General features: G+C 43.3%; 2 protein-coding genes and 1 long non-coding RNA gene across 8 annotated transcripts in view; 1 reads left to right on the top strand and 2 right to left on the bottom strand.

Annotated features, from left to right (window-relative positions):
* Positions 1–9,262, bottom strand: part of LOC139923285 (ribonuclease inhibitor-like) — a 32,553-nt gene extending 23,291 nt beyond the window's left edge. For 3 of the 6 annotated variants that reach the window (XM_078282767.1, XM_078282766.1, XM_078282770.1), the window contains exons 1-5: positions 7,792–9,262; positions 6,678–6,851; positions 5,813–5,986; positions 3,509–3,682; positions 2,986–3,159 (exon numbers count right to left, since the gene is read on the bottom strand). In XM_078282767.1, coding sequence (XP_078138893.1) covers positions 2,986–3,159; positions 3,509–3,682; positions 5,813–5,986; positions 6,678–6,851; positions 7,792–9,110 — 2,015 coding nt within the window. In that variant the 5' untranslated portion in view covers positions 9,111–9,262. The remainder of the gene's footprint in view (positions 1–2,985; positions 3,160–3,508; positions 3,683–5,812; positions 5,987–6,677; positions 6,852–7,791) is intronic. The other 3 variants (XM_078282768.1, XM_078282769.1, XM_078282771.1) reach the window with 3 other exon arrangements.
* Positions 9,263–10,297: 1,035 nt separating this feature from the next.
* On the bottom strand, positions 10,298–13,854 carry LOC144538526 (uncharacterized). Its single transcript, XR_013504316.1, has 4 exons — positions 13,815–13,854; positions 12,289–12,369; positions 10,435–10,587; positions 10,298–10,349 (listed from the first exon to the last, which is right to left on the bottom strand). It is a non-coding gene; the product is annotated as an uncharacterized LOC144538526 (long non-coding RNA).
* A 2,695-nt stretch (positions 13,855–16,549) lies between these two features.
* LOC139929330 (creatine kinase M-type) lies at positions 16,550–24,788 on the top strand. Its single transcript, XM_078282799.1, has 9 exons — positions 16,550–16,608; positions 17,862–17,908; positions 18,625–18,823; positions 20,045–20,202; positions 22,010–22,142; positions 22,490–22,628; positions 22,973–23,096; positions 23,383–23,572; positions 24,628–24,788. Exons 1-9 carry the CDS (start codon positions 16,593–16,595, stop codon positions 24,786–24,788), a joined length of 1,167 nt encoding a protein of 388 aa, XP_078138925.1. The 5' UTR covers positions 16,550–16,592.
* Positions 24,789–26,509: the final 1,721 nt, after the last annotated feature.

Genomic DNA, 26,509 nt, shown 5'->3' with positions numbered 1-26,509 from the left:
TTTTGAGTGCCAGCAGCTTGACGCCAAAGCCAGAGAGGCACAGCATCTCCAAGAGGAAGCCTATCAGGCTCATGAAGCCCTGACTAAGCGGCTGAACAGGCGGCGCCGTTTAACCAAGGCTAAGAATGACTGGAAAATTGCAAAGCTAGTCACCTCACTGCTACAAGAAGAAGAAGAGGACAATGCACTGATGACGCAGTCACGACAGATAGCCATCGCCTTCTCCCCCAGGCGACACAGGCAGATGGTACAGTTACATTCACTCTGTCTCACAACCAGCATTCAACCCCTCAGTATCCTGGTCCTGCTCCTTGCTTAGCCCATAGATTGCTGGATACACCACCTCAGATGATAGCATCCACAACAGCTCAGCCAAGTCCAGTAGCACCATTGGGCCCTCCTCCTACAACAGGGCCTAACCCCACTGCTGCAGCTCCTCCAGTGGTTCGTTGGAAGACAGAGCCTCATCCTGTACTTGCTCCAACTCCTGCTTCAGCCTTGTTCCAGCCCTCTATTGTAGCACTGCCTCCATACATTCCTCCAGCCGCAACTAATTATCCTCCAGTGTCACAGCTCCCACCTCCAGGTCTCAGCATTCCTAACCCAAGTACTGTCTATGCTACGGCTGGCCAGAACATGCCTTATCCAGCTCTCTCAGCTGACTGTGGTGCTCAACCCATCATGGCGGCACCACCACCTGGGATGGAACTCTTGATAGCCTCAACCTATGGCATTTCTAGGCCATCATTCCCAGTGTTTGAGAGCGGACAGGAGAGTGACTTTGCCTTGCTCAAGATGGCACTGGATAATTTATTAAGCCCTCATGAACATCTGAGCGAACAGTACAAGTTCCAAATATTACTTGATCACCTGAAGTTGCCCAGCGCCCTGACCAATTGGCTAAAGCTTATATGCATGACCTGAGGCCCTATACTACAGCACTTCAGGCATTCCAAGAGAAATATGGACAACCCAGACAGCTGGTTGAGAGTGAGTTGGCAGCCATACTGAACACCCCTGCCATCAAGATGGGATATATAGATGTATTTGATGCCTTTGCGCTATCTGTCCACTCTCTGGTGGGCATGTTGAGAACACTTGAGGGGCATAACAGCTACGAACTTCGCTGTGGGTCCCACGTCGATCGACTCCTGGGTAAGCTGCCACCAAGCTACAGGGACAGATTCGTTGAATACTGCATTTGCCGTGGCATCCTACAAACAGGGACAGACAAGACCTACACCTTACCAGATTTGGCAGCCTGGCTACAGACTAAATGTCAGGCCAAGCGCATATCCAGCCGAGCTGCAATTTTGTACCAGGCTGATACATCTAAAGCAACAAAGAAAGACCATCACCTTGCACGCTCCAAGGAGAAATCGACATTGGTGTTCTTCAACAAAGAAGAACAAACCAAACCGTCAGAGCCTACCCATTATAAGGCTAATTCCAAACTAAAGCCCTATTGTCCTCATTGCGATAATAAGGAACATTTTCTGAACTCCTGCACTGAGTTCAAGAAACTCAACCCAAGTCAGATGGCTATGTGGATAAAGGATGGAAAACGGTGTTGGAAATGCGGACGGTGACATACACCAGACGCATGCACCTTAAAGAAACTGTGCAAAAGCTGCAAGAAGTTGCACCTCACTGTGCTCCATGACGCTGTCCAATAGGCCCTAGGCTCCGTGCTGATGGTGAGTGGGCCGCCTCCTACTCGCATTTGTTTCGACCACCCTAACCGCTCCCAAAAGGTTATGCTTAAGGTGGTCAAGGTCATCTTACGCAACAGAGGTCACACCATGGAGACTTATGCAGTGCTTGATGATGGCTCTGAGCGAAGTATTGTCCTATCTCAAGTCATCCACCAGCTGAACCTCACCCAGACACCAGAGAGCCTACTCTTACGGACTGTATGCCAGAAGGTTGAGATGCTCCAGGGTGCCTCTGTGACTTTGGAGGCATCTCCTGTGTCCGAGCCTTCGAAGAGGTACCAGATAGCACATGCTTTCACAGCTGAAGGATTGGGCCTCACCGAGCATTCATACCCTGTTGCTATGCTACAGAAGTGATATCAGCACCTGAGAGGTCTGCCTTTGCCCCAAATTGACCGTGGCCAGCCACTCCTCCTTATTGGTTCAGACATGCCACACCTACTCACCTCCATCAAGCCAATGAGAGAAGGACCATTAGGTGGACCCACTGCTGTCTGTACACGGCTCGGTTGGGCACTCCAGGGCCCGACCAACCACATCCAGGTGCAGCCCTCAGAACAACAGTGTCTCCACATCTCCATTACCCCTTCATCTACTGAGCTCCTTCAGAATGTAGAGCGTCTGTGGCAGGTAGATACTCTTCCCTTTGTCAATGAGAAGACAGCCAACCACTCAAAGCAGGATCAACAGGCCATTGCCCTGCTCCAGGCATCCACTGTCAGAGTAGATGTCGATAGCATCCAGCGTTATGCTACACCCCTACTACGCCGGACACCTGTATTGTCAGTAACGGCACCAAAGGAGGCAGTGCTACCCAGGTTATGGAACATTGAGCGCAGACTGTCGAAGGATCCCATCTGTGCTGAAACGTACTGCAAAGAGAGCCTCAAGCTGCAGCAGGCAGGATATGTTTCCAAGATATCCCCTGAGGAAGTATCTCAGTCCACAGAGTCTTGGTTCATCCCCCACCATATGGTGAGGCATAATGGCAAAGACAGGATTGTCTTCAACTGCTCTTTCCAATATCAAGGACAATCGTTGAATGAGCTGCTTCTTCCTGGGCCTTCATTAGGACCATCCCTGCTCGGCGTCCTTCTCAGATTCCGGCAACACACGGTGGCAGTAAGCGGAGACATCAAAGGGATGTTCCACCAGATCTGCTTGCTGCCAACCGACAAGCCAATACTGCGATTTCTCTGGAGACACACCATGTGTGTCAGTATGTCGCTGTAGTAATGTCACCATGGTTGATTCTGACTCTGATTCTTACCATAGTCTCTCCAGCTGGCAGGCAGGATTCATCAGGAAGCCAGAGAGCTGGGTGACTGCCTGGTCTCCCAAACTATTCCGGCTGAGATCCAGGTCTTTCAGGTGAGATGGGCTCAAGCTGAGAGCTGAAGCCAGAGACTCACATGCCTCTTCAGTAATGTCACAGCCATGTAACCTGCAGACAAAAAAGAAACATGACACACACACAGTGGAGATCAGCAGGGCAGGAACTGGTTCTGGTGCTGGCTGAGGTCGTGACACTCCTTACTACTGCTAGTACTACTGCTACAACTAGTAGTGATGCTGCTAATAAACACACACACACACATAACAGATACAAACGCATGTCCACACACAACATACATGTATACAGACATACACCACACACACCCTACAACTGCTACCATTTAAACTACTAATTCAACTATTTCAAACACTGAAACTATGTACTACTTAGTAGCTCTCTCAGTTTGCTCTCAGCAGTTGAAAGTTGAAGAAGTTAAAATTGTTTAGTATTAGTATACCGTAGCCTCTCCAGCTGGCAGGCAGGATTCCCCAGGAAGTCAGAGAGCTGGGTGACTGCCTGGATTCCCAAACTATTCTGGCTGAGATCCAGGTCTTTCAGGTGAGATGGGTTCAAGCTGAGAGCTGAAGCCAGAGACTCACATCCCTCTCCAGTAATGCCACAGCCATGTAACCTGCAGACAGAAAAGAAACATGACTCCAAACTCTCCAATACAGCTCTTAAGTCTAGTCCAGTGGTTCTGTATTCCAGTGCTTGGGATACAGAATCCTGCTGGTTTTCATTCTAGTAGTTTAATACAGACTGGTTTACACCTGTCCACACTGAGGAAAGACCATGTGACAGCTTAGAAAGACGGCTAGCGGGAAGGTACAGACCCTATCAGAGCCGTCATGGGCATCATAGCTACAGTACCCAAGGCTGACTCAGCATGTTGGTTACACCAACTAAAGCTATGGCAAGATGAAGAGGAAGAATGCCCCTTGAGTCGGGAGGGGTGGAAGATACTTCACAGGCAGATAACATGGCAACAGATGTTGACATGGACATGACTGGGAGCGTCCTATGGGGGATACAACAACACACCAGATGTCTTGAGGTTTTAATGGAAACAAATAATCTACAGATGGAGCAGTAGGACGTTTTCAAATACTGAAAGAGAGTCTGTATAAAGTCAGTTTCAGCCCATATGTCTCCTCAATGTAAAAGGAAGGATTTTCTTTAATGTGATGGTACTACTGCTGGTGACGACGTGAAAGAGGAAAACCCAGACGGGATCGCTGCAATAAGGGAAGTAAACCAATCAAATAGGAACGGACTTGGGAATTGTGCAATATTGTGGTTGACAACCTGGGGACTGTGCAATATTGTGTTAATGGGAAAACCTGGATCTGGATTTTTACTGTTTGCTAATACTACGGCCTGGAGCCTCTTTGAAGGAAATCCTCCTCATCACTGTTGTTGTGCAAACAGATTGCCGGCTTGTTCCAGGACTGGCGGAGGAGGAGAGGGCCTAAAGAGGAAAGGGAAGTGGAACGGGACCAAGGACGGCACCTGTACATTCCTACGTTTTGAATTAAACTCTTCCTCTTTTTGTAGCCTATTCCTTGTTCCAGGACCGGAGGAGAAGAGGGCCCAAAGAGGACTACACCTGTACACTCCTACATTTTAAATAAATGTTCCTCTTTGTTATACTAATCCCTGTATGTGTCTTGGTCGTTGTGGTTCCTTCCCAACTGGTCACACTAATATTGAACCCGAGTCCTGGTGCTCATTCAAACCATCAGGTGGTGTTGTTGTAACACTGTCACAGCAGGAAAACTGCTTTTCAGTGGCTGAAAGAGTCGAACAAACTGATTTCAATATTTTACCAGCTGACTAGATGTTTAGAATAGAATAGGACTCAATATGATGGCTGGTTGCTTGTAGATAAGACTAATCATGCCTTCACACTGTGAGCTACATGATCAACAAGTCATCTTTCTACAGCTTTTACTTGAAAGACTACAGGAATAAACATCTGAAAAGTGATGCTTGAGAACGTCTGCCTCCATCGTTGGGTCGATGGTGAGCTCTGAAGTCAAGTTTTTTCTGTTTCGCTTCCAAGATTTCCTGATTAACACTTGCTAATTACCTATGTTAACTCAACAAAACGATGTAATGCTATGAATGGCAACACCAAAGCAGCAAAAATACATGATTTACCTGTTTAAAACTTTGTAGCTGCAGACCAGAGCCTCTGGCCCCGCCCACGATCGGTCAGAAAAGAGAGACATATCAACCAAGTTGCTTGCAGTGTGAACGCATGGTAACTTAACCATAGACCAGTGGTTGCTGGTCATTTTACTGCCAGCATGTTGCACCTGTGCACTCATCCCATTTTTTTAAGCTAATTGGTCGCACAATGAAATCGGGGGAGGAACAATATCTTGGACTGATTGGATTATAACGAAACTTCGGGTAATGATGCATCTCATTGCTCCATTCTGGTATTTTCAAAATTACACTTATTGCTCTAAGGGGGGACGCCACAACATTTGTTTAATTGTCTGTACGTCAATCAAGAAACATGAGGGAAGACATTTTTTACTTATCATCCTACAACTCTGCATCATTTGTGGAGGACAACTTGTTTCAAACTATCATGAGGCAGGGATCACAGTCAGTATGTACTGTACTACTATGTTAGTCTGTTAGAGTCTACTGTCCTATACCATGTGTGTCAGTATGTCGCTGTAGTAATGTCACCATGATTAAATCCTGTACATTTAGTAGACTTGGAGAATGAACTGACTGTGATTCTTACCATAGTCTCTCCAGCTGGCAGTCAGGATTCCCCAGGAAGTCAGAGAGCCGGGCGACTGCCTGGTCTCCCAAACTATTCCAGCTGAGATCCAGGTCTTTCAGGTGAGATGGATTCAAGTTGAGAGCTGAAGCCAGAGACTTACATCCCTCTTCAGTAATGCCACAGCCATGTAACCTGCAGACAGAAAAGAAACATGACTCCAAACTCTCCAATACAGCTCTTAAATCTAGTCCAGTGGTTCTCTATTCCAGTCCTTGGCATCCAGAATCCTGCTGGTTTTCATTCTAGTAGTTTAATACAGACTGGTTTACACCTGTCCACATTGAGGAAAGACCATGTGACAGCTTAGAAAGACGGCTAGCGGGAAGGTACAGACCCTATCAGAGCCGTCATGGGCATCATAGCTACAGTACCCAAGGCTGGCTCAGCATGTTGGTTACACCAACTAGAGTACCAATGTAATAAAAAATCCAGTTAAGGCCTATCGAAATCTAAAACTCTGCTTCACAGCATGGCAGCACCTCAAAATTGGTATCATGTCGAGATACCATATTTTAAAGGATTTTAGAACAGCTCCATCCTCCTGTTTTTTGGGTTATTGCAGTTGCAGCTCATTTCATTTATTCACCATTAGATATGCCATGAGTATGTTATTGAGAAACAGTCTAAGGCAAACTACTGTATTTATACCCATTCCATTAAAATGCATATTTCTCCCAGTGTAAGCCTCTCATAGCTGTCAAACACAAATCACCAAACACATACAGTAGTGCAATATACAGTACAGTACAGTACAGCAGCTAAACTGATTCTTATGGCCTATTGGTGCAAATGGTCAAACTAAATGGTCAACCAGTGTCATTACCTCAGTCTCTGGAGTTTGCAGTGTGGGTTTTCCAGGCCGCTGGAGAGCAGCTTCACTCCAGAGTTCTGCAGTTTATTTCTGCTCAGGTCCAACTCCTCCAGTCCAGACGTATTTGAGCTGAGAGCTGAAGCAACAGACTTGCAGCATCTGTCAGTGAGGTTACAGTCACCAAGCCTGAAGAGAAGGACAAGAAGACTATTAACATGGACAAACACAGATTTAACATAACAGCAGAGTGAAGGTTCAGAAAGAATTTCATGGTGAAACAGAGTCCAAAACTTCACCAAGACTCCAATGTTGTGTTTGTATAGTTGTAGGATGAGTATGTAAATCACTTCTACCATGGGGAGGACAACATAACAGAAACACTACATGAAAAACTTTTCTTTAACTTTGAGGTAACTAAATCCCAATTCCAAAGGCAGCTATACAGGCCAGTTACATTACTTTAAAAGAGCTCTCACAATCACCACCTTTATAAAGGAGTGTTCACAGCAAAATAGGGCTCAAATTATTTATTATCAGGAAAACAGTGTGAAAAATCATGCCAAATGGATAGAAAACTACAGGTTTTATGAGATCACATAGTGATCTCGTAAAATTTTGAGAAATAAAAATCTCCAGAAATCCGTCATTTGAGCCGGAGGTGTGGCTACACGACATTAGTATTGGTATGGTGCCACCTACTGGGAGTCATTGGGATTAATGGTTGCATTGCATGGCTGTATAATGAACCAGGGGCATCTCAGGGTGCTAACACTGTTCCCTCATGATGTTCTCTTATTCTAAGGTGATAATGTGGTTTCATGAACAGCAGGATGAAGTCAAACTCATGGCCTCAACCAGCAGATCAAACATCATTGACCCTTTATAGGAAGTACATTTCCACCTCCTTCAGGCTCTAATATCCCACTACACAGTTCAGGAGCCAGGATGACAGCAGGAGGACTGAAGCTGTTTTGAAGGCAAAGGGTGGCCCTAGTCCTAATTAGCTACTTGATATTTATATATAGGTGTTTCTGTTATGTTGTTCACCCCTGTATCTAATCTTTAATGCAATCATCTGAAACAGTGCGGTTGCGTGTCTCAGCGTTCTGATTGGCCAAATACTTACAAAGCTTTCTTTGATACTTTGAGCACTGGCAGCAGCCTCTCCAGAACATCGTCTGATCTGAAGTATTTCTTCAGCTCAAACACGTCCAAATCTTCATTAGAAGTAAGCAACACAAAGGCCAGAGCTGACCACTGTTCAGGTGGAATGTTGCTGAGATCTCCTGAGTCCAGGTGTACTTGGACTTGCCTTACCAGAGATTGGTCACCCAGCTCATTCAAACAGTGGAACAGATTGGTGCTCTTCTCAGTAAAGGTGACCTTCCTGATCATCGTGTGAATGTAGTTGACTGTCTTCCGATTGCTCTCCAGCCTTCTTTCTTTATGTCCTAACATTACCTGAAGACGTTTCCGATTCTGCTTCTGTGAGAGACCCAGCAGGAAGCGCAGAAACAAGTCCCAACGCCCATAACGGTTCTTCAAAGCCTTATCCACTGCACTCTTGTGGAGGAAGACAATAGGGATTTCTCCTGTCTCTGTTCGCACTTTTGCACATATTTGGCTGGAAAGCAGATTGTCTCCCCTATCTATGAAGGTGACCAGTACATACAGAGCAGCAAGAAACTCCTGAACGCTTAGATGGACAAAAGAGTAAATCTCCTCTCTGTGAAGACCACATTCCTTTCTTATGATCTGTGTACAAACTCCAGAGTAAACTGCAGCGTCTTTCACATCAATGTCACAAGTTTTTAGATCATCTGCATAGAAGATTGGATTACCCTTATTTAGCTGTTTGAAGGCTAGCTTTCCCAATTTCATGATCACATCGTCATCTGTTTCACCTTCCTGACAATACTTCTGGTGTTTCAGCTTTGTCTGGATGATCAGGAAGTGTGTGTACATTTCAGTCAGAGTCTTGGGCAACTCTTTGCATTTTTTATCTTTCTGACTTTCCATTAGGAGACTCTGCAGAGCTGTGGCTGAAATCCAGCAGAACACTGGAATGTGGCACATGATGTCCAGGCTTCTCAGTGACTTTATATGGGTGAAGATTTTTTGAGCCATATCCTTGTCACTGATATTCTTCTGGAAGTATTCCTTCTTCTGGTCATCGTTAAAGCCTCGTACCTCAGTCACCCGGTCAACATACTTAAGAGGGATCTGATTGGCTGCACCTGGTCTACCTGTGATCCAGACCAAGGATTTGTGAAGCAGTTGCCCATTGATGAGGTTGGTCAGCAGAATGTCTATTGAGGTAGTCTTTGTAATATCGCGGCACATCTCATTTCCCTTAAAATCTAGGGGGAATTTGCTCTCATCCAGGCCATCAAGGATGAACAAAACAATGGACTTGTTGTAGTCCGAGGTTTCCAAATCCTTCATTTCGACAAAAAACTCACAAATTAACTCAATAAAATTAAATTGTCTGTCTTTTTTCAAATTCAAGTCTCGGAATGAGAATGGAAATACAAACTGGATGGCTTGATTGGCTTCCTCGGACGCCCAGTCATGTGTAAATTTCTGCACTGCCACAGTTTTTCCGATGCCGGGAATTCCCTTTGTCAGAACTCTTTGGGGAGGTTTTTCCTGGTTTGACAAAGCTTTAAAAATGTCATTGATGTGGATTGCCGTCTCGTGAGTTGCAGATCTTCTGGGTTCTGCTTCAATCACTTCATGTTCACTGTTAACCTCTCCACCACCTCCTTCTGTGATGTGAAGCTCTGTATAGATCTTTTTTAAAAGAGTACATTCTCCGTCTTCATTTGTTCCTTGAAAAAGGTGTTTTGTTGTATTCTGAAGGTAAGATTTCAGTTCAGCTTGACACCTTAGGATGTTCTCTGAAAGATGAAAACATTATTACATGACTACCAATTATTTGCTCATACTCCACAAAATCTTAATAATTAATTCTAGTCATGTTTTAATGACAAATGTTAATACTACTACTACTACTACTAATAATAATAATAATAACAATAAATATAGCCGCAGGTGGCTATGACGGGGTCCAAGCACCTGATGACCTCTCGGGTAAATGTGTGACGTAGACACCAAATGTTGTACATTACCTCAGAGATCATTACGAAAAGTTTTATTTTTGTTTGGGCATGTGTATGGACCATGCATACCAAATGTGGTGTCATTTGGACTTACGGTTCAGGAGAAGAAGACTGTCAAAGGTTTTACAAAATTTCCAAGATGGTGGCCAATCTACCCAGACGGACCTTATGAGTCCTAATTGCAAATTTGTTCAGCATGCCAAATGACAGCTATATACCAAGTTTCAGGTGTGTAGGTGAAACGGGGCGGCCGGAGTGACCGACTGCATGTTATAGCGCCCCCTGTGGCCGAAATGCGACAAAACCGCTTGGACACTTGCTTACCGGGGTTTGGTATGTGTGCGCCAAATTTGAAAACTTTGGTATGTGTACGTATGAAAACGTATTAGGTATTATATTACTAATAACGTGCTTGGACCCCTAACAATAATAATAATAATAATAATAATCCCTAATAATGTTGGTAATATAATTTCATTTGATGGTGAAACATCTTTAAACAGTACAGTACCTTTGTCTTTAGGAGAAACATCAGTCTCCTCTGTCCTGGCAGGAGTTTGGACTGAAACAGAAACATGTAGTGTCTGATGTGAATTGCAGAATAATCAGAAAGTTTTTCCATTCATAAAATCCAGCAAACTATTTACCATTTGGACCAGTGTTGATATTGAAGTTTATATTAGCCCCTTCAAAGCGAGCAGCAGTAAAATCAGGTGTGTTGACGACGCCTGCAGTCTGTGCGGTGGTTGTCCTGCTTCCTGCTTCCCTCAGGTTTTCACCAGCATCTCCCACAGTTTGCTCTGCATGGAACGGACAAAAAGATGAATCACTGGTTGGAAACTGGTTAGTTGGTCAGCATTGACCAAACTGTTTATAAGGTGTTCTGAGATTCTGTTGTGTTAGAGCTGATTTAGCAAAGACCTGACAGAAATCAGTCACAAAAGATGAGGAAAATTTCTTCCCCTTTCCCAGATTTCCTCAGCCAGTCCAGGGATTCAAACTGACAACTATACCGTCACAGACCTGCTGCTCCAGCTTTTAAAGTCAAATTCCACCCTGTTGCTCTTACACTTTGCAGTCTGTGATGTCCAATGCACTACAGGAGTTATTTTGTGATGAAGAGTTGTAATTTACTTTTTTGGTCTACCCACTTTCCCTCAACCTGCCTTGTCTACTTCTGCTTCATAGTGACTTCCTACATTTCCCATAATTCCTTTCAACAACCAACCAGGAACTTGGTGGGAAAAAGTAGGCTTGTTTGAGATGGCTTCCTGCACGCCTGGTAGACGAGAGCAGCCGAGTGCAGTCAGGCGAGGAACCAACAAGCCGAACACTCCCGACTGCACACTCACTGCTCTTTTTCTTCTTCTTCAGTTTTGTTTAACGGCGGTTGATAAACAATTTAAAAGGTGCGTTACCACCACCCACACTCACTGTGCTCTATCAACCCAGCCCTTTGAGTTACTTATTTTTATTTTAATGTCGGCATTACAGGTGGCATTTATGGAAAATATTACATAGCGTTCTAATAAAATGGTATATGGACTGTTCATGGAGTGACATCTTGGAATAAATATAAAAACTTAAGTCTCTTCATGTCACTGTGGGTGTGTGATACAACTGTGATGAGCCAATCAGCGCTCAGCTCGAGGCGTTTCCCTCGGAGCTGTGCGGTCAGTGGAGAGCAGCTGCAGCCGCCTCGGTCCAAAAACTGCAGCCACCTTGGTCCCGTGAGATTCCCGTGGCTCGCGCAGTCGGGTCGGCGGAGCAAGTCGGACAACTTTTCTAACCATCATGCAACAGACCAAGCAAGTCGCTGGTCAAAACTGCGCAGGACTTACTCATCTCAAACGAGCCTATTGACAGTCATCCCTTACTCAAAACACATGTTTTGTGTCTGCATTGCATTCTGGTCTCTCTCCTGCTCCTGTGGTGGAGAAGCTGGTCTCTCTCCTCTTCTACGATGGATTTCTCCCTGTATGATTGTTGAACGTCTCTCGGTGCAAAATGGCGGCTCTAGAAAGAAGCCCTCGCTCTTTGATTCTGAGGGACTGACACCAAAACCTGACGTTTACCGCTGACACAATCAGAAAAACCTACCCAGTTCTCTATGCGATTTATGAGAATATTGTGACCGATTGCGTCAAAGGCTGCACTAAGAAGAGGAAGTAGAGCCGAGACTTTATTTGTATCAGTACTAATTCTTAGATCATTAATTTACTTATAAAGGGCAGAATAGATATGGGCCTGTAGTTAGTCAGAACTCTACTGTCTAAATTAGATTTCTGCAGTAGAGGCTTCACAACAGTAGTTTTGAACACATCCCTACTCTCTAGGGATCTGTTTATAATTTTCATGACAGAGTTGGAGATACTGCTAAAAACAAACTTTTTTAAAAATACAGTTTTAACTACTACTTATTGAAGTTAACTAAAGTAGCTGTGGATGAGAGTTTTCTTTACACCAATTATAATAATATATATCTAAGTTGGCCATCTTACCACGTGATGTCGCTGCAGCCTGGCCCCTCGTATTCTTTTCATTTTCATCCTTTTCCATTCTGTTTCAACCAACTCTTCAAACTTCAGTAGCAAAGACACAGAAAATAACAAGAGAAGCTGAAAACAAACAATAAACAGAATAAACAACAGTAATCATTTTATCTCACAAATCCTTGCGACTGATTTTGGACATTTGGACTCACTTTCAGTCATTCTGTCAACCTAATTAGCGTTGTATGTGTTCAATGTGTGTATCTTTGTATCAATCATTGTACTCATTTAAGTGCAATAAATAAAAAAGCGATTTTACTGCCGTTTTGCTGTTGCATTTGAGTTGACACCACAGAAAAGGAAAGAGCAATGTGCATTCTTCCTTTTTGCTTTTAGTTTATCAGTCCAGAAGAGAAGTCAGTCCTGCGGAGGAGTGAACAGGAGGACGACACGGCAAGTAACTGAGTGGAAACCACGACTCAGCAGGTCCAGCTCAACAGGAGAAACTACAGAACACCAAGCTGTTTAAACAGTAATGTATAGCACTAGGTAGATTTAGTTTTACTCTTGTTTATCTGTTACAGAATGTTATAATCTTTATTTGCAGAGATCTGCCAGTTAAAACACTGAGCCAGTGACTTGGCTTTGTGTGGTTGGACTGTCATTTTGTTATTTGTAAGAAATCTGATCCCTGACATTAATACAAATTAATTTACTTAAGGCTGTGTCCATGGTACTGTGTGAGTTATTTTTTAAACTTGATTGTATTCATCAAACAATTTACAGTTTACACACAAGCTGACCTTGACTCATGACTACATATTTATTTTATTTAAGCCCACATGGCTGTACTGTTGACTTTAATTAGCATAAATAATATGGCCCTATTTAATAATTCCACAACTTTATAGAAAGAATTACATTGCTTTGCCTGTATACTGGGTGTGTATGGCCACTATGGCTCAGCAACAATACAGTCTACTGGAAACAGGAAATGAATAAAAAAGAACATTTGACATTCAAGTAAAGATTTCAAAAGTCATGGCAGTGCTAGAGTTTATTTTAGATTTTCACCATGGTCTCTCACAGCAGTTAGACTAGGGCAGCACTGCAGCAGCATTAAACTTCCTGTTTACCTGTTCCTGTGTATCTGTGTAATCAGAAGTGTAAAACGTGAGTGAATGGGAACAGAACTGTTTGCTGAGGCTCGGTCAGTAAACAACTGAACTGATTCAGTTTGACATACTGTGGTAAAATAACTAATAATCCACTTAATAAACTGGGGGGACACATCCAAGTGCACATGATGATTATGAGCCAGTTACGTGGCTGAATTGTTTTCAGAGTACTGGAGAAATACATAATAATAATAATAATAATAATAATAATAATAATAATAACAACAATAATAATAATAAATAAAATGAAAAAAAACACAACTTTATTCTGATTTAACCGTGGTCTCCCAAGTAGGCTACATTTATCATTTACGTTAAAAAGCAAGCTGTGAAGCTTAAAAAAACACTATAGCATACCTTTGATGTTACTTATACGGGCCGACAGATTCAATTGCCTCCCTCGTCGCTGCCATGCTCTGTTCGGACAGGAAGAAATATGTTAATTACCGTTTGGTTCAAACCGACAAACACTAAAGCTTTTATTCTGAAATGGAGGTCCATCCTGTCAAGGAAAAATGTAGATCGCTCCTTCCTTTTCCGTGGTGTCAACTCAAATGCAAAAAGAAAAAAGCAGTAAAATAGCTTTTTTATTTATTGCACTTAAATGAGTAAAACATTGATACGAAGGTACACACATTGAACACCTGAGAGGAGCTACAACTTTATATCTATTTAGAGAGCTGTGAATAAAACTGAAATTAAAGTCATGACTGTAAGTTCTTACCGTAGAGGCTGTTCCCCTGCCTTCTCTTCCTGCCTGGTTCAAACTGTAAAAAAAAAAAAAAAAAAAAAAAAAAAATGTACGTAGGTAGTGTGACGTCACCCATAGGTTTCTGAAGGGGCGTTTTGAAGCCAAAAGTTCCAACTCTGTTGCTGCCTTCAAATGGAACACGTGAGCTCGTGGTGACGACATGGGAAGTCGTGCACACGACTCGTGAACTCGGAGCTTTCAGAAAATGTCCACTTCCGAAGTCGTGAATGCCACAGGAGGGCGGCGTTCATGTGGACTCTGCTCGTGAACTCGGTAAACACGAGCGAGCCCGTATGAAGGCAGCATGTGTCTGCAGACCGGAGACTTTGAGAGGGCGGGGAAACTACTTTGAACTACGGGGTAACCTCCTTGGGTAACTGGCAATCATTTTTTTATTTGGCCAATCAGAGGCTTACAATCCTCTGTCAATCAAAAACGAATTTCACCAATAAGCCGCCTGAACCCGTTGTCAATCACTTTTTAATTCGGCCAATCATCTTTCTCATAGGAGAAGGGGGCGGTACCGACACACTCAACCACCTGCGCAATGGCAGAGATGAGCCAGGCTGAAAGCTGCTGTAAGTTTCGCTGTAGGACTGTTAATATGTCACTTTATTAAGTTTTAATATTTTTTCAGGCGAGAAAGTAACCATGTAGATTCCCAATATGTGATCAGTTTATCCAAATAACGCCTGTTTGGAAATCTGCACAGACGTTTTCGGAGATCTGGGGAGCCGCTGGCCGGGACCAGCCGGTCATCTCCGCTGCTAGCAGCCCGACTCCGGAGCTGATCGGCCGGCCACCGTCCGTCGTCATACCGGGGAGAACACGATCCGATGAACTGATCTGTGCGGCTCTTCGGTGATTAGAGCTCTGGCTCTAATGTCTCCGTAGCATTTTGATATATGATATAATTCCTTTTGGAAGATAAATGTTGGTCTCACAGAAGAAATCTAACAATTGTAGCTGCCACATTAGTTTGAATGTAAAGTGAAGCTTCATGTTTTTACTGGACAGAACAGCGCTGCCTCTGGGGCTCTATATGTACAGATATCACCACATTTCAATAAATTGATTAAAATGGCCTGGTAACTGGTGAATTGACTTGCATCAATTTATATAATGATCATATTTATTTGTCACTTTTCAGAGAAATGTTCTCTGGTTAGTATCTATATTATTCGTTAATGTTAATATTGATGTGAACATACTACAAAACGTTTCTATTCTTTTGCTCATGGCAACTTACCTCTGAAAACTTCGGATCTAAACATTGATTGAGAAACAAGAACCTCCCCCTTCTCCTATGAGAAAGATGATTAGCCGAATTAAAAACTGATTGACAACTGGTTCAGGCGGCGTATAGAGATAACGTTGTACAGGGTTGCTGTTTCTTGACTTAATCCAAGAGGTTAGGTGGTGTAGAAATGCAGGAAATTTGTTTTAAATTACTATTCTGACCCCTATTTTTCTGACCCCCCACTACCCCCCACCTGCCAAATCCCACTTTAACCCCTGATACCACCATATCAGTACCATGGTATTATTTAAGTACAGTGGCTACTGGATGTACCATGGTATACTACTTATACCATGGCCAATACCCTGGTATAACTGGAAATACCACCCAGTACCATCATACTACCATGGTACTTTTTGTAAGGGTTGGAAAGAGCGATTACGTCACAACTCTGCCAGTTCCTGCTGCATCTAGTCCTGATTTCTCCGACTTGAACATCAGACATAATGTGTTCATTAAGGTATTACATATTTTATCATGATAATGAATTATTAAAAAGTATTTAGCCAACAACCATGGTGTGGATGTTGTGTTCTCATGAAATGCTGAAGTTAGCATTCAGTCTGGTAGAGATTTTTTATTTTTTTTCATCAGAATCAACTCAACTAATAAAGAAACACAGAACAGAGAAACCTGAAAGCAGAAATAGTTCAGATTAGTGTTGAACGCATGAACATAATTCTACACCTCAATTCATTTTCACATTAGACTCAAAGGGGGCGGGGCCAAAATCCCTCCTTATTTGGGACAAGGAATGATGACAAGCTTGAGAGGACAGTTATCCCCCTTTCCCTACTGATGGGTGCCAAAGTGAACTCAGTGTGGTTTATGTACACACACACACACACACACACACACACACACACACACACACACACACACACACACACAGCAGTAGTAGCCACACTGTTAATTTGCATGGAGTTATAAAAAGGCTGACATTGTTTGGACTGTAACTGGACTCCGGCAGGCTGAAGGATGAGCTGCTCAGGACCAACAGACCTATTCTTAGTTCTTTTGTTGAGCGAACAGAGGAGCGGACAGCAGCTTCAGTCTGCCGGCTCACAGCAGACCTGCTGACAACATGTGGAAGATTAAACGTAAGTTTTCACAGCATGCCTCTGTTTCACTCAGTAAACTAAATGACTAAAATCATTCGGTGTCCTCTTTCAAATCCTGTCTTAAGACACATTTTTATAGGACTGCTTTTACAAATGTCTAGATTTTATTGTAATGTTTTGGTTTTATTATTGTTATTTCATTTTTTTGGATCTGTTTGTCATTTTACACTCCTGTATTCTGTATTTTACACTTCGTCTTTTACCTGCTTTCTGTTTTTAACCGTCCCTCTGTTTCTGTGAAGCACTTTTGTAAGCTTGAAGAGTGCAATATAAATAAAGATATTATTATTATTTGCATTATTATTAGTAAAGTCCAGTTTGCTCTTCCTTCTGTGTGAAGTGTGGTTGAACTGTCACCCGGGCACCTGAGCTTCTGTCTAGTCACAGCTAACATGAACCCTAATGTAAACCGTCCAGCTAACAATCAGAGTTCCTACACTTCCAGTTTCAAAATGCCACTTTTTCCAGACTTTAATTTCTTCATTTGAAGATTTTAGTTGCTGCTCAGCATGACTTTGGCCAACAGTCATTCTGTCCCCAGCAGCTGTGCCACATCACTCTGTACATGAAGATTATTCTTCACAGCAACAAATGATCAGAATACGTGAGAATACGTGCTTTTCCAAACTTTTGTGCAATTTCCAAACTTTCCAAGAGCTGGAAATTACCATTTTTTCCCATTAGCAACCAGTGTAAGAAAGAATTGCTGGTGTACAAACCTACTGAAGTAAAAGTAAAAAGTGGCTAATTTAAAGTCAGAATAAAAGTTAATGCTACAGTAATTTTTAGAAAAGAACAATGTTAGATTTGATCTTTTCCATACAATTCTAAAAGGCCAAGAAGAGTTCAAACTAAATCCTTTTAATTGGAGGAAAACCCTGACAAAATAAAGTCAGATTACTCTTCTCTTCTCTTCTCGGCTTATGGAAAAACCCCAAAATCTGTCCTCTGTAATGGATGTGTTTTAAATTGTAGCAAAGTACAATAATTCAGTCAAAACATACTTAAATAAACATAAAATTACTGATTTAAAAAAATACTCAAAAAAGTACAATTACAAGAAAAAGCTACTCAATTACAGTAACAAAAGTAAATGTAATCAGTTACTTCCACCCTTGCATGTAACACAGTGGAAAGTGGAAACATTTTTAACTGTTCCAGACCTGCAGGAACTCTGAGAGATGATGTCTCTGATCTATTTCTGTATTGTAAAACATTTTGCTTTCTTCCAGCCCCAATTGCGTTCCCTCTGGAGGCGAGGTACCGGCCCATTCTGGAGGTAAAGCCACTGATCCAGCATGTTTAATACATCCATGTGCAGTACGAGTCAGTAATGCTTTCTCAGCAAGCTAAAGCTGAAGCTAAAGCTAAAGCTAAAGCTAAAGCAATGTGGCTGAGAGCCGCCGCAGCCTTGACATTCTCCGCTAGCAAAGTCAGGATCCACTTCCTATTAAAGTCCCCATGAAATGAACTCCCATTACTTTTACTTCTTTCATGGTGACATCACGCTGCACCAGAAGGCATAAATAAAAATTCCAACCAATAAAACATCACAGATTTTTGAACAGTGCCGCCTCTCCGCCCCTCCCATCAAACTGTCTTTCTCTCTCTGACTGATATTCAATTGGTTTAGACTTTTGAATGATCCCTCCCTGCGTTAAGCCCCGCCCCAACATCCTGTTTCAACAGGAAATACATCACATCAAGGAAGTAAAGATGCCGTTTCATGAGATCTTTGATTGAGTCAACTCAATTTCCAAAAATCCTAAATGAAATGGAAGTGAAAACATTTATCCCCTGAAAACAAATCTGACGCTGATCGTCACTTTCTGTTCTCTGTGTTGAGAAATCAGCTGCATGTGAGTAAATCAAACATGCAGAAACAGACTGAAGTCAGTTAAACAATGGAAAACTGGCAGGTCTATCTAAAAAATCTGTATAAGTCTAAATAACAGCTCTTCCTGTTTCCTGTATGACAACATCCTGTGCGCTCAGAGTTTGGTTCCCCCGGACCCCATGTCCCAGTTCCACCTGAAGAGAGGTTCCCCAGAGGAGGAGTTTCCTGACCTGGGCAGGAACTGCACCCTGATGGGGCGGATCCTCACCCCCGCCATGTACCGCCGGCAGTTCAACCGCTGCACCCACAGCGGCGTCATCTTCGATGATGTCATTCGCCCAGGCCTCGAGGAACCAGGTGATGTCAGCGTGATGTCAGTGTTATGACAGCGTGATGTCAGCGTGATGTCAGCGTGATGTCAGCGTGATGTCAGCGTGATGTCAGCGTGATGTCAGCGTGATGTCAGCGTGATGTCAGCTGTCAGCCAGTTCCAGTGGGATTAAATCCAGGGGAAAATGGGAAATGGAAGTCATAACAGTTAAAAAATTGTTTTCCCGGAAATAGAAAAGTTATGGAGGATACATATAATATCTCCAGGTCCAGGTCTGGTTTCCTGTGAAGGAAAATAACGAACAGAAGATATTTCCAGTCAGACCTGAGACGGTCAAATCAGACACTAAACAAAACAAGGCAACAATAAACATGTCGTCCCCCACGGATGATGCAGTCTCTGTCTGGGCCAATCAGGAATCAATATGTTTACTTGTTTTGACCTGTAACAGTAGCGCCCCCTTTTGGCCAATAATGTTTGAAAAAGCTGAAACTCAGTGGTGAGATGCATCAGGCCCCAAGTTTTGTCAAAATCTGAGCAGCGGTGTCTGAGATAACGCCCGACACATGGACAAACAAGTAAGCAAATGTTGTAGCGCCCCCATAAGGCCAATCACTGTAATTTTGAAAATGGAGCAATGGCACGCATCATTCCCCAAAGGGTAATCAAAATCCGATCAGTGGTGTGCGGACGGACGGATGAACGCACAGATGAATGGATCCAATCTGTAGTCCCTCCCCTGATTCCATCACAGGGGACAAAGATTTGACATTTGAACACAGATACTGGCAGAAAGCGGACATGAGGATTGTGCTTGTTTATCATGGGATAGTCATGAAATACTCATGGAATTTGATAAGCAAAAATGTGCAGGGACCCCCAGTAAAACAGAAGCTTTAGAGCCAGGAGGATTTTACTAAGACAACCAAGATAAAAAGGAGGCTTGGTTTGGTCCAGACTGAACAAAGACATCAAACCCAGATGGAGCTAAACCCAGTCCAGGCAACATATGTGATTTACAACATATGTGATATGCTGGATCTGAAAACTAAACCTGTCAACAGCAGATAAAAACCTTGTAACTGACTGATTATTTTCATGTCACTATATTGAATGATGACATGATCGTCTATGGGTAGAGAAAATTTTAAGATCCTTCTGACCTGCTGGATAATCTCAGACGTGTATCATCAAACGTTTGTTAAATATTGTTAATGATAAGTGTGTGTGTGTGTGTGTGTGTGCAGGTTATTTGTCAGGTCCTGTATCAGTGGGGTGCGTTGCGGGCGACGCCCAGTCCTACATCCTGTTTTGTGACTTCTTCGACCGAGTCATCGAGGCTTTTCACAACCACAAGATCACCAGCCAGACGCCAGACAGCGACTTCAACTACGACAACTTAAAGGTCGGCGGTCTGTTTCAGACAGCCGGAGGTCTGTGGATCTCCTGCAGCCACACCTCCAGAAGGGAGGAGACGTTCTCGTTAGAAAACGTGGGATAACAAGACTGAGCCAAAGGCAGCAAGTTTGAGTTTGAAATAGGATTCTCGCATAAACCCCCGGAAACAGCTATTTGTTTTTCTGTAGAACAAGTTTGAATTGTTAGCTTAACTACAAAGCTGGCTACTTCGCAGAGTAAATCTGAGTTACTGTATTGTTACTGTAGCGATCAAACTATTAGGAAATGAACTTTCCCCTCCAGGAATTAATCAAGGAAAGCCACAATAGTCTACTGGAAGTATCTTGTCAGTTGATTTGCTAGCTAGCTAACTGTAGCAACGTCCTTGTTGTTCCTACGACAGTAAACAAGTGAGCAGCAGAGCCAGGCTCCGCCCACATGGCTCCGCCCACATAGCTCCACCCCCCATAGCTCCGCCCCCCATAGCTCCGCCCAGCCAAACCTGACTGGTTTGAATGACGACAGCTCACAGTGTCACCGCACCTTTCTAACCAACGTAAACTCATAAAATTTTGTGAAATGAGCGCAAACTCTGAAACACAGACTGTGTGTTTGGACACAAATGATGTCAAGGTTGTCCGAGTTTAATCAAATGTCTTCGCCCGCAGCGCTTTCCACCACGTTATTTCAATGTCACAGTATTTCCTGTTTCCATTTTGTGCCTCTGCAGGAAATGCTTTAGTGGTATTTCTCTCTCTTTTTTTGCTCATTTCACAAAATTTCAGGAGATCAGGCTGTTTCTAACCAACTATTGTGTTTAAATTTCTCCAGTCCTTCCCTGTTTGAGCCGGAGGTTTGGCTAGGCGAGGTGAAGTGTCTATTAGGGATGTGCATGACAGGCCAAAATGATTTCCGAATAGTTTATAGCTATTGAGAGCCTAAGTCCCTCCCCTTCCGCTGTCCCCCATGGGACCTTATTTCGGAAAAAATATGTACGGTAGTCAACGGCGAGAGACAAATAATTGTTTGATCCCGTTTGAATTGTGCCATGAATTACACATATGATGTTTTGTCAATTTAAAAGATAATTTTGCAAGTCAAGAAAGTCGCAGTTTGTTGTAAAACAGTAAAGTAACGTTTAGTTTTGTGTGAAACCGCTCAGTGAACTACATCTCTCGTCTCGCACAATATACGTCACCGACACCAACATGGAAGGAAACAGGAAACACACAGGCATCGTTAACGTTAGCCCCCACTGTACTAAAACTATCCTAAACCAGTTTAAATCCGTTCTTCCTGTCTACCTTCCAGGTTGTGTATAATCCTCCTGCTCTCTGAGAGGGACTGAGCTTCAGCTCTGGGTAGCTTGTGGAGAGAGGAAGTTATGACGTCACTTACGCCACTTTTGGGTGTGTAGTCTTTCTAATTACGTATTTTCACAGTCTTATACTTCAACAGTTTTACGACAAACTGCGACTTTCTTGACTTGCAAAATTATCTTTTAAATTGACAAAACATCATATGTGTAATTCATGGCACAATTCAAACGGGATCAAACAATTATTTGTCTCTCGCCATTGACTACCGTACATATTTTTTCCGAAATAAGGTCCCATGGTGGTCCACCGGAAGGGGAGGGGCTTAGGCTCTCTATTGAGAGTGAATATTCGAAAATTCGAAACCCTCCGCACCTCTACGCCCCACCCCCAAAACGAAAAAAAAGGCAGACTGTTAAATACGATTATAGTCTTGGTTCAACAATTAAATAGATCTAAACCTCATTCAAATCCAGGCCAAATCTTGTGTGTGTGCAGGGAGGTGATGACCTGGACAGGTTGTATGCTGTAAGCTGTGAGGTGAGTGTTGTTCGAGGCGTTGAAGACTTCTGCTTCCCAACACACTGCAGCCGAGGAGAGCGCAGACAGCTCCTCTCTCTGGCCAGGACAGGTACTGCAGGGCTTCACTGAGACTGCTCGTTATATTTCTGTAATGAAGTATCTGACAGACAGTGTTTTGTGTCAATATACAACACCTTTAAGTTTGATCATGCCCAAAAAAATTGTAAAAAAAATATTCAGTGTTTCCCCCAGAATTGTCTTGTCAGGGAGGAAAAGCCTTTAAAACATTTAGATCATGATGGGACACTAAAACGCTTTAAACTGGGATGATAGTTGCAGTCCCCCCCCCCCCCCAGTAACAGTAAACCAGTAACCAGTTGCAGTAAACCAGTAACCAGTTGCAGTAAACCAGTAACCAGTTGCAGTAAACCAGTAACCTGCTCCTCCTGTCCTCAGCTCTGCAGCAGCTGGGTGAGGAGCTGCCAGGCCGCCTGCTGCCAGTGGAGCAGCTGAACCAGGAGATGCTGCCGCCCCCCTCCCCCTCCCAGCTCAGGACCGGTGTGGGCCGAGACTGGCCGGATGCCAGGGCCGTCTGGTTAGTCTGGTTAAACTGGTTAGACTGGTAGAAACTGCTCAGTCTGGTCAATCTGATTGGGGGTTTTTCTGACTCCCATGAGCCCTTGCGGTGCAGTAGCTTTTTTGAAATGCTGTTGCTCTACCTGAGCCAATGTTAACAGCATCCAACACCTACCATCTACCATCTGTCAGTGGTGTTGAAGAGTGAATCACTTGTAAAATCAAATATTTCAACCAACTGCTAGATAAAAACACCCAAAACTCACCAGAGCAGCAGCTGAAGTCAAGATCATTTATTTCCATTCCTTCACCATGTGAGCTCCTCATGTCAACAGTGTAATGTCCCATGATCCCTTGCTGCAGGGTTAGTAAAGATGGCAGCCTGGTGGTCTGGGTCAACCTGGAGGATCACCTGAAGCTGGTGTCCACACGAGACGACGCCAATATCGCCGAGGCATTTAAATCCATCTGCGTCAACCTGCTGCAGGTCAGTGACCCGGATGATAAAGTAGAATTAATATTATTTCCACTTGCTTAACATTTCTGAAAGCTATAGAAGAAACAAATTACCTAAAAAGATTTGTCAAGAGATTCAGAAGGATTCAGATTTGATTAGCAGATTCGATACTGGATTCAGATTCGCTAAAAATTCGCTTTTGAACCCGAACCTTAGTGACCGCAGAGATGAACTGTGTTCCCTGTGAATCTATGACCTTTGACCTCGAGGGGCGCGGGGACCTCTGACCGTCTCGTGTCCTCGTCTGTCTCTGCAGCTGGAGGCGCACTACAAGCAGCTGAGGCACCCGTTCATCTGGAAGCAGCAGCTGGGCTGGGTGACGAGCTCGCCGGCCGACGTCGGGACGGGCCTGAGGACCAGCGTCCGCCTCAAACTGCAACGCCTTCCCAAACACAAACGCCTGCAGGACGTCCTGAAGAGGCTGAGGATCCGCATGGACAAAACAGGTAACGACTACAGACCCTCCGCTGATTTTCCTGCCATATATATTTGATAAGATCAGAACTACAGACCTACAGGCCGGTGCAGGTTCTCATGCTGCGTCACAGTTCCCAGCCGGTTGGTCAGAATTAAATCCTCGGTGCGAAAAACGAGATTTTCTTTGCCCAACATAAACATTAAACAGCGAATGCTATGTTAATGATATTTGACAATGATAGCAAGGAACGTTAGCAGATCAGATTTATTGTTCAACCATTTACCACTCAGGTGTCTTGATGGATTTTAGATCACGCAATGTTGAAAACTGAGCTGAAGTATATTTTGAGGATTGTAAACATGCGTGTTTATGTTTCCATGTTGACGTGCGTCAGATGGCGGCATCTCAGAAACCTTTGGACTGAGAAATCTCACCAGATGTTCCTTTGTGGAATTCTGACTTGAAGGGATGCTCCACTGCATTTTTCCTAACAGGAAGTTGGAATTTCCAACTTTCTGTCATGTCTTGAACGCAACACTACACCTGCTTTCATCAGTGTCCGTCACAGTGAAATTGGAGGAGGAGGGACTATGGATCGGCCCGGTCCGTCCGTCTGTCTGTCACGCACAAACTCAAACATGCAACTGATTGGATTTTGATGAAACTTCGGGGAACGATGTGTCTCATTGCTCTGTCCTGGCATTTGTAAAGTTGCACTGATTGACCTGAGGAGGGCGCTACAATGTTTGTCCATGTGTCACACAACATCTCACCACTGCGTTTCAGCTTTTTCAAACACTGATTGACCCAAGGACTACCGTTACAGGTCAGAACAAGGAGACATACTGATTGGCCCAGACTGCATCATTCATATGGGACGACATGTTTACTGACGCCTTGTTTTTATTCAACTTTCGACTCAAAGCCCCTGGTTAGAATGCACAGGCAGAATTTATTTGACATGTTAGTAAATCCATCTGTCTGGGGGTTTGGGGTCCTCGAGGAGACTCTGACACGTTGGGATCCAAACAGAGTGAGTTCCCACCAGCGGCTCTATGTTCAGACTTGCCTTTTATTTCCCAGAATCCCCGGCGCTGTACCGCGTGAGCAACGCAGCGACCTTCGGCCTGAGCGAGGTGGGGCTGACCCAGCTGGTGGTGGACGGCGTCAAACTGCTCGTCGCCATGGAGAAGAGGCTGGAGGCCGACGGAGGCATCGACGACCTGGTTCCTACACAGAAGTAGATCTGGACGGGGATTGGCTGCAGGGAGGAGGAGGACAGATGGACTATCCAATAGGCTTGGGCGATCAAATTTTATGCTGTGATATGCAATATATATATAGATATGTATTTTGGTATTTTAATTTCTTCTAAATTACTTCAAATTTCAAGGCTATTAATAGTAATTAGTATTCTTATAGATTGTTTGTACATAATATTATTGAAATCTGATCATACTGTTCAAGCATTATAGGAAACAACGGCCATTTGGTGTAATCTGCTCATCCCTGCTATTTCCAGGAAAACAGGCTGATTGTGGAAAAGGAAACCCACTGGAAATAAAATGACATTTTTTTCACTACAGCTATGATTATTATTTTTTTTTTTTTCATAATTGTGATTTAAGCAACACATGTTGGGGGGGGGAGGAGATATTCGATACCATGGAAAATACCACAATATTATTGAACTATGAAATAACACAAATGGAATTATGCAGCGACCAAAAAAGTGTTAAACAAATCAAAACTATCTTATATTTTAGATTCTTTGCCTTGATGGAAAGGCAAAGGCTTTGGAAAGAAATTCATACATAGGATCAACTTCACTATTTATATTTGTGTAAGAAACTCATTTCAAGCATTTAAGCAGAAGCCTTTAGATCAGAATGGCTTTAAGAGAATGAAACAGAACATTCAGTCAGGTTCAGACTGTGGACTGGTGGTGTAAATAGGTACAGCACACAGATAATAATCAAAATACACAAATCATTGGGATGTTGAGGTGCAGAGGTGGGGACTCGAGTCACATGACTTGAGTCATGTGACTCGAGACTTGACTTGATGCATGAAGAGAAGACTTGAGACTTGACTTGATGCATGAAGAGAAGACTTGAGACTTGACTTGACTTGGGTTCTGGTGACTTGGGACTTGACTCTGACTTGTACTTTGATGACTTGAAAAGGTTTCTAAAGTCTTGACTTGAGATCTTGTGTTTGTGTAAATGACTTAGATTGAAAGTGATGAGATTTGTTCCAGCGGACGACTGAATTTAAATTCTGTTTTCTGAATTTGTATGGAATGATTGAATTTATTGAAGTTGAAACTGATTATAGAAATCAAACTCATGATGCTCTTACCAAGTTTTTATCCTATTAAAACCATATTGCATTGAAAAGTCCTAGATATTTAGTTTTTTTTAAGATATTAAATTGATACTGGACTCTTGATTTGTTCTGACTTGACTTGCTGTTCTACATTTAGACTTGAGACTTGACATTAATGACATGGACTTGACTTGGTAATCTACATTTAGACTTGGGACTTGATTTGAGACTTGTGCCTCAAGACTTGAGACTGACTTGGGACTTAGGCGAAGTTGACTTGGTCTCTCCTCTGTTGAGGTGTGAAGTTCCTGTAGTCAGCAGCTGAATCCAAATGAAAAACGCCCGTCCAGCTTCAATGTATATAAAAGTTTATTTGGACGACTCGCTGACTGTTGAGGAATGAGAGAAAAACGACACGAGGAAGACTTCAGGACTCCTTTCAAGTCAGATTTAATATTGTGCACCAGTGAGAGAATCTAGACGACTCCTCAAGCTTTCCTCGCATTTATGAGGGACTGGGACATATTTGGGGGGGGGGGGGGGGGGGGGGGGGGGGGGGGTACATGTTGTTAACAGCTTTTACACTTGAACACTTTTGCTCTGCTGCTATTGGTCCACTGAGGCCACACACACACAT

This window comes from Centroberyx gerrardi, chromosome 3, assembly GCF_048128805.1.
Source record: "Centroberyx gerrardi isolate f3 chromosome 3, fCenGer3.hap1.cur.20231027, whole genome shotgun sequence".
Lineage (NCBI taxonomy): Eukaryota > Metazoa > Chordata > Actinopteri > Beryciformes > Berycidae > Centroberyx > Centroberyx gerrardi.
Note: the sequence above shows the minus strand (reverse complement) of the source record. Positions and strands in the feature narration are given on the sequence as shown.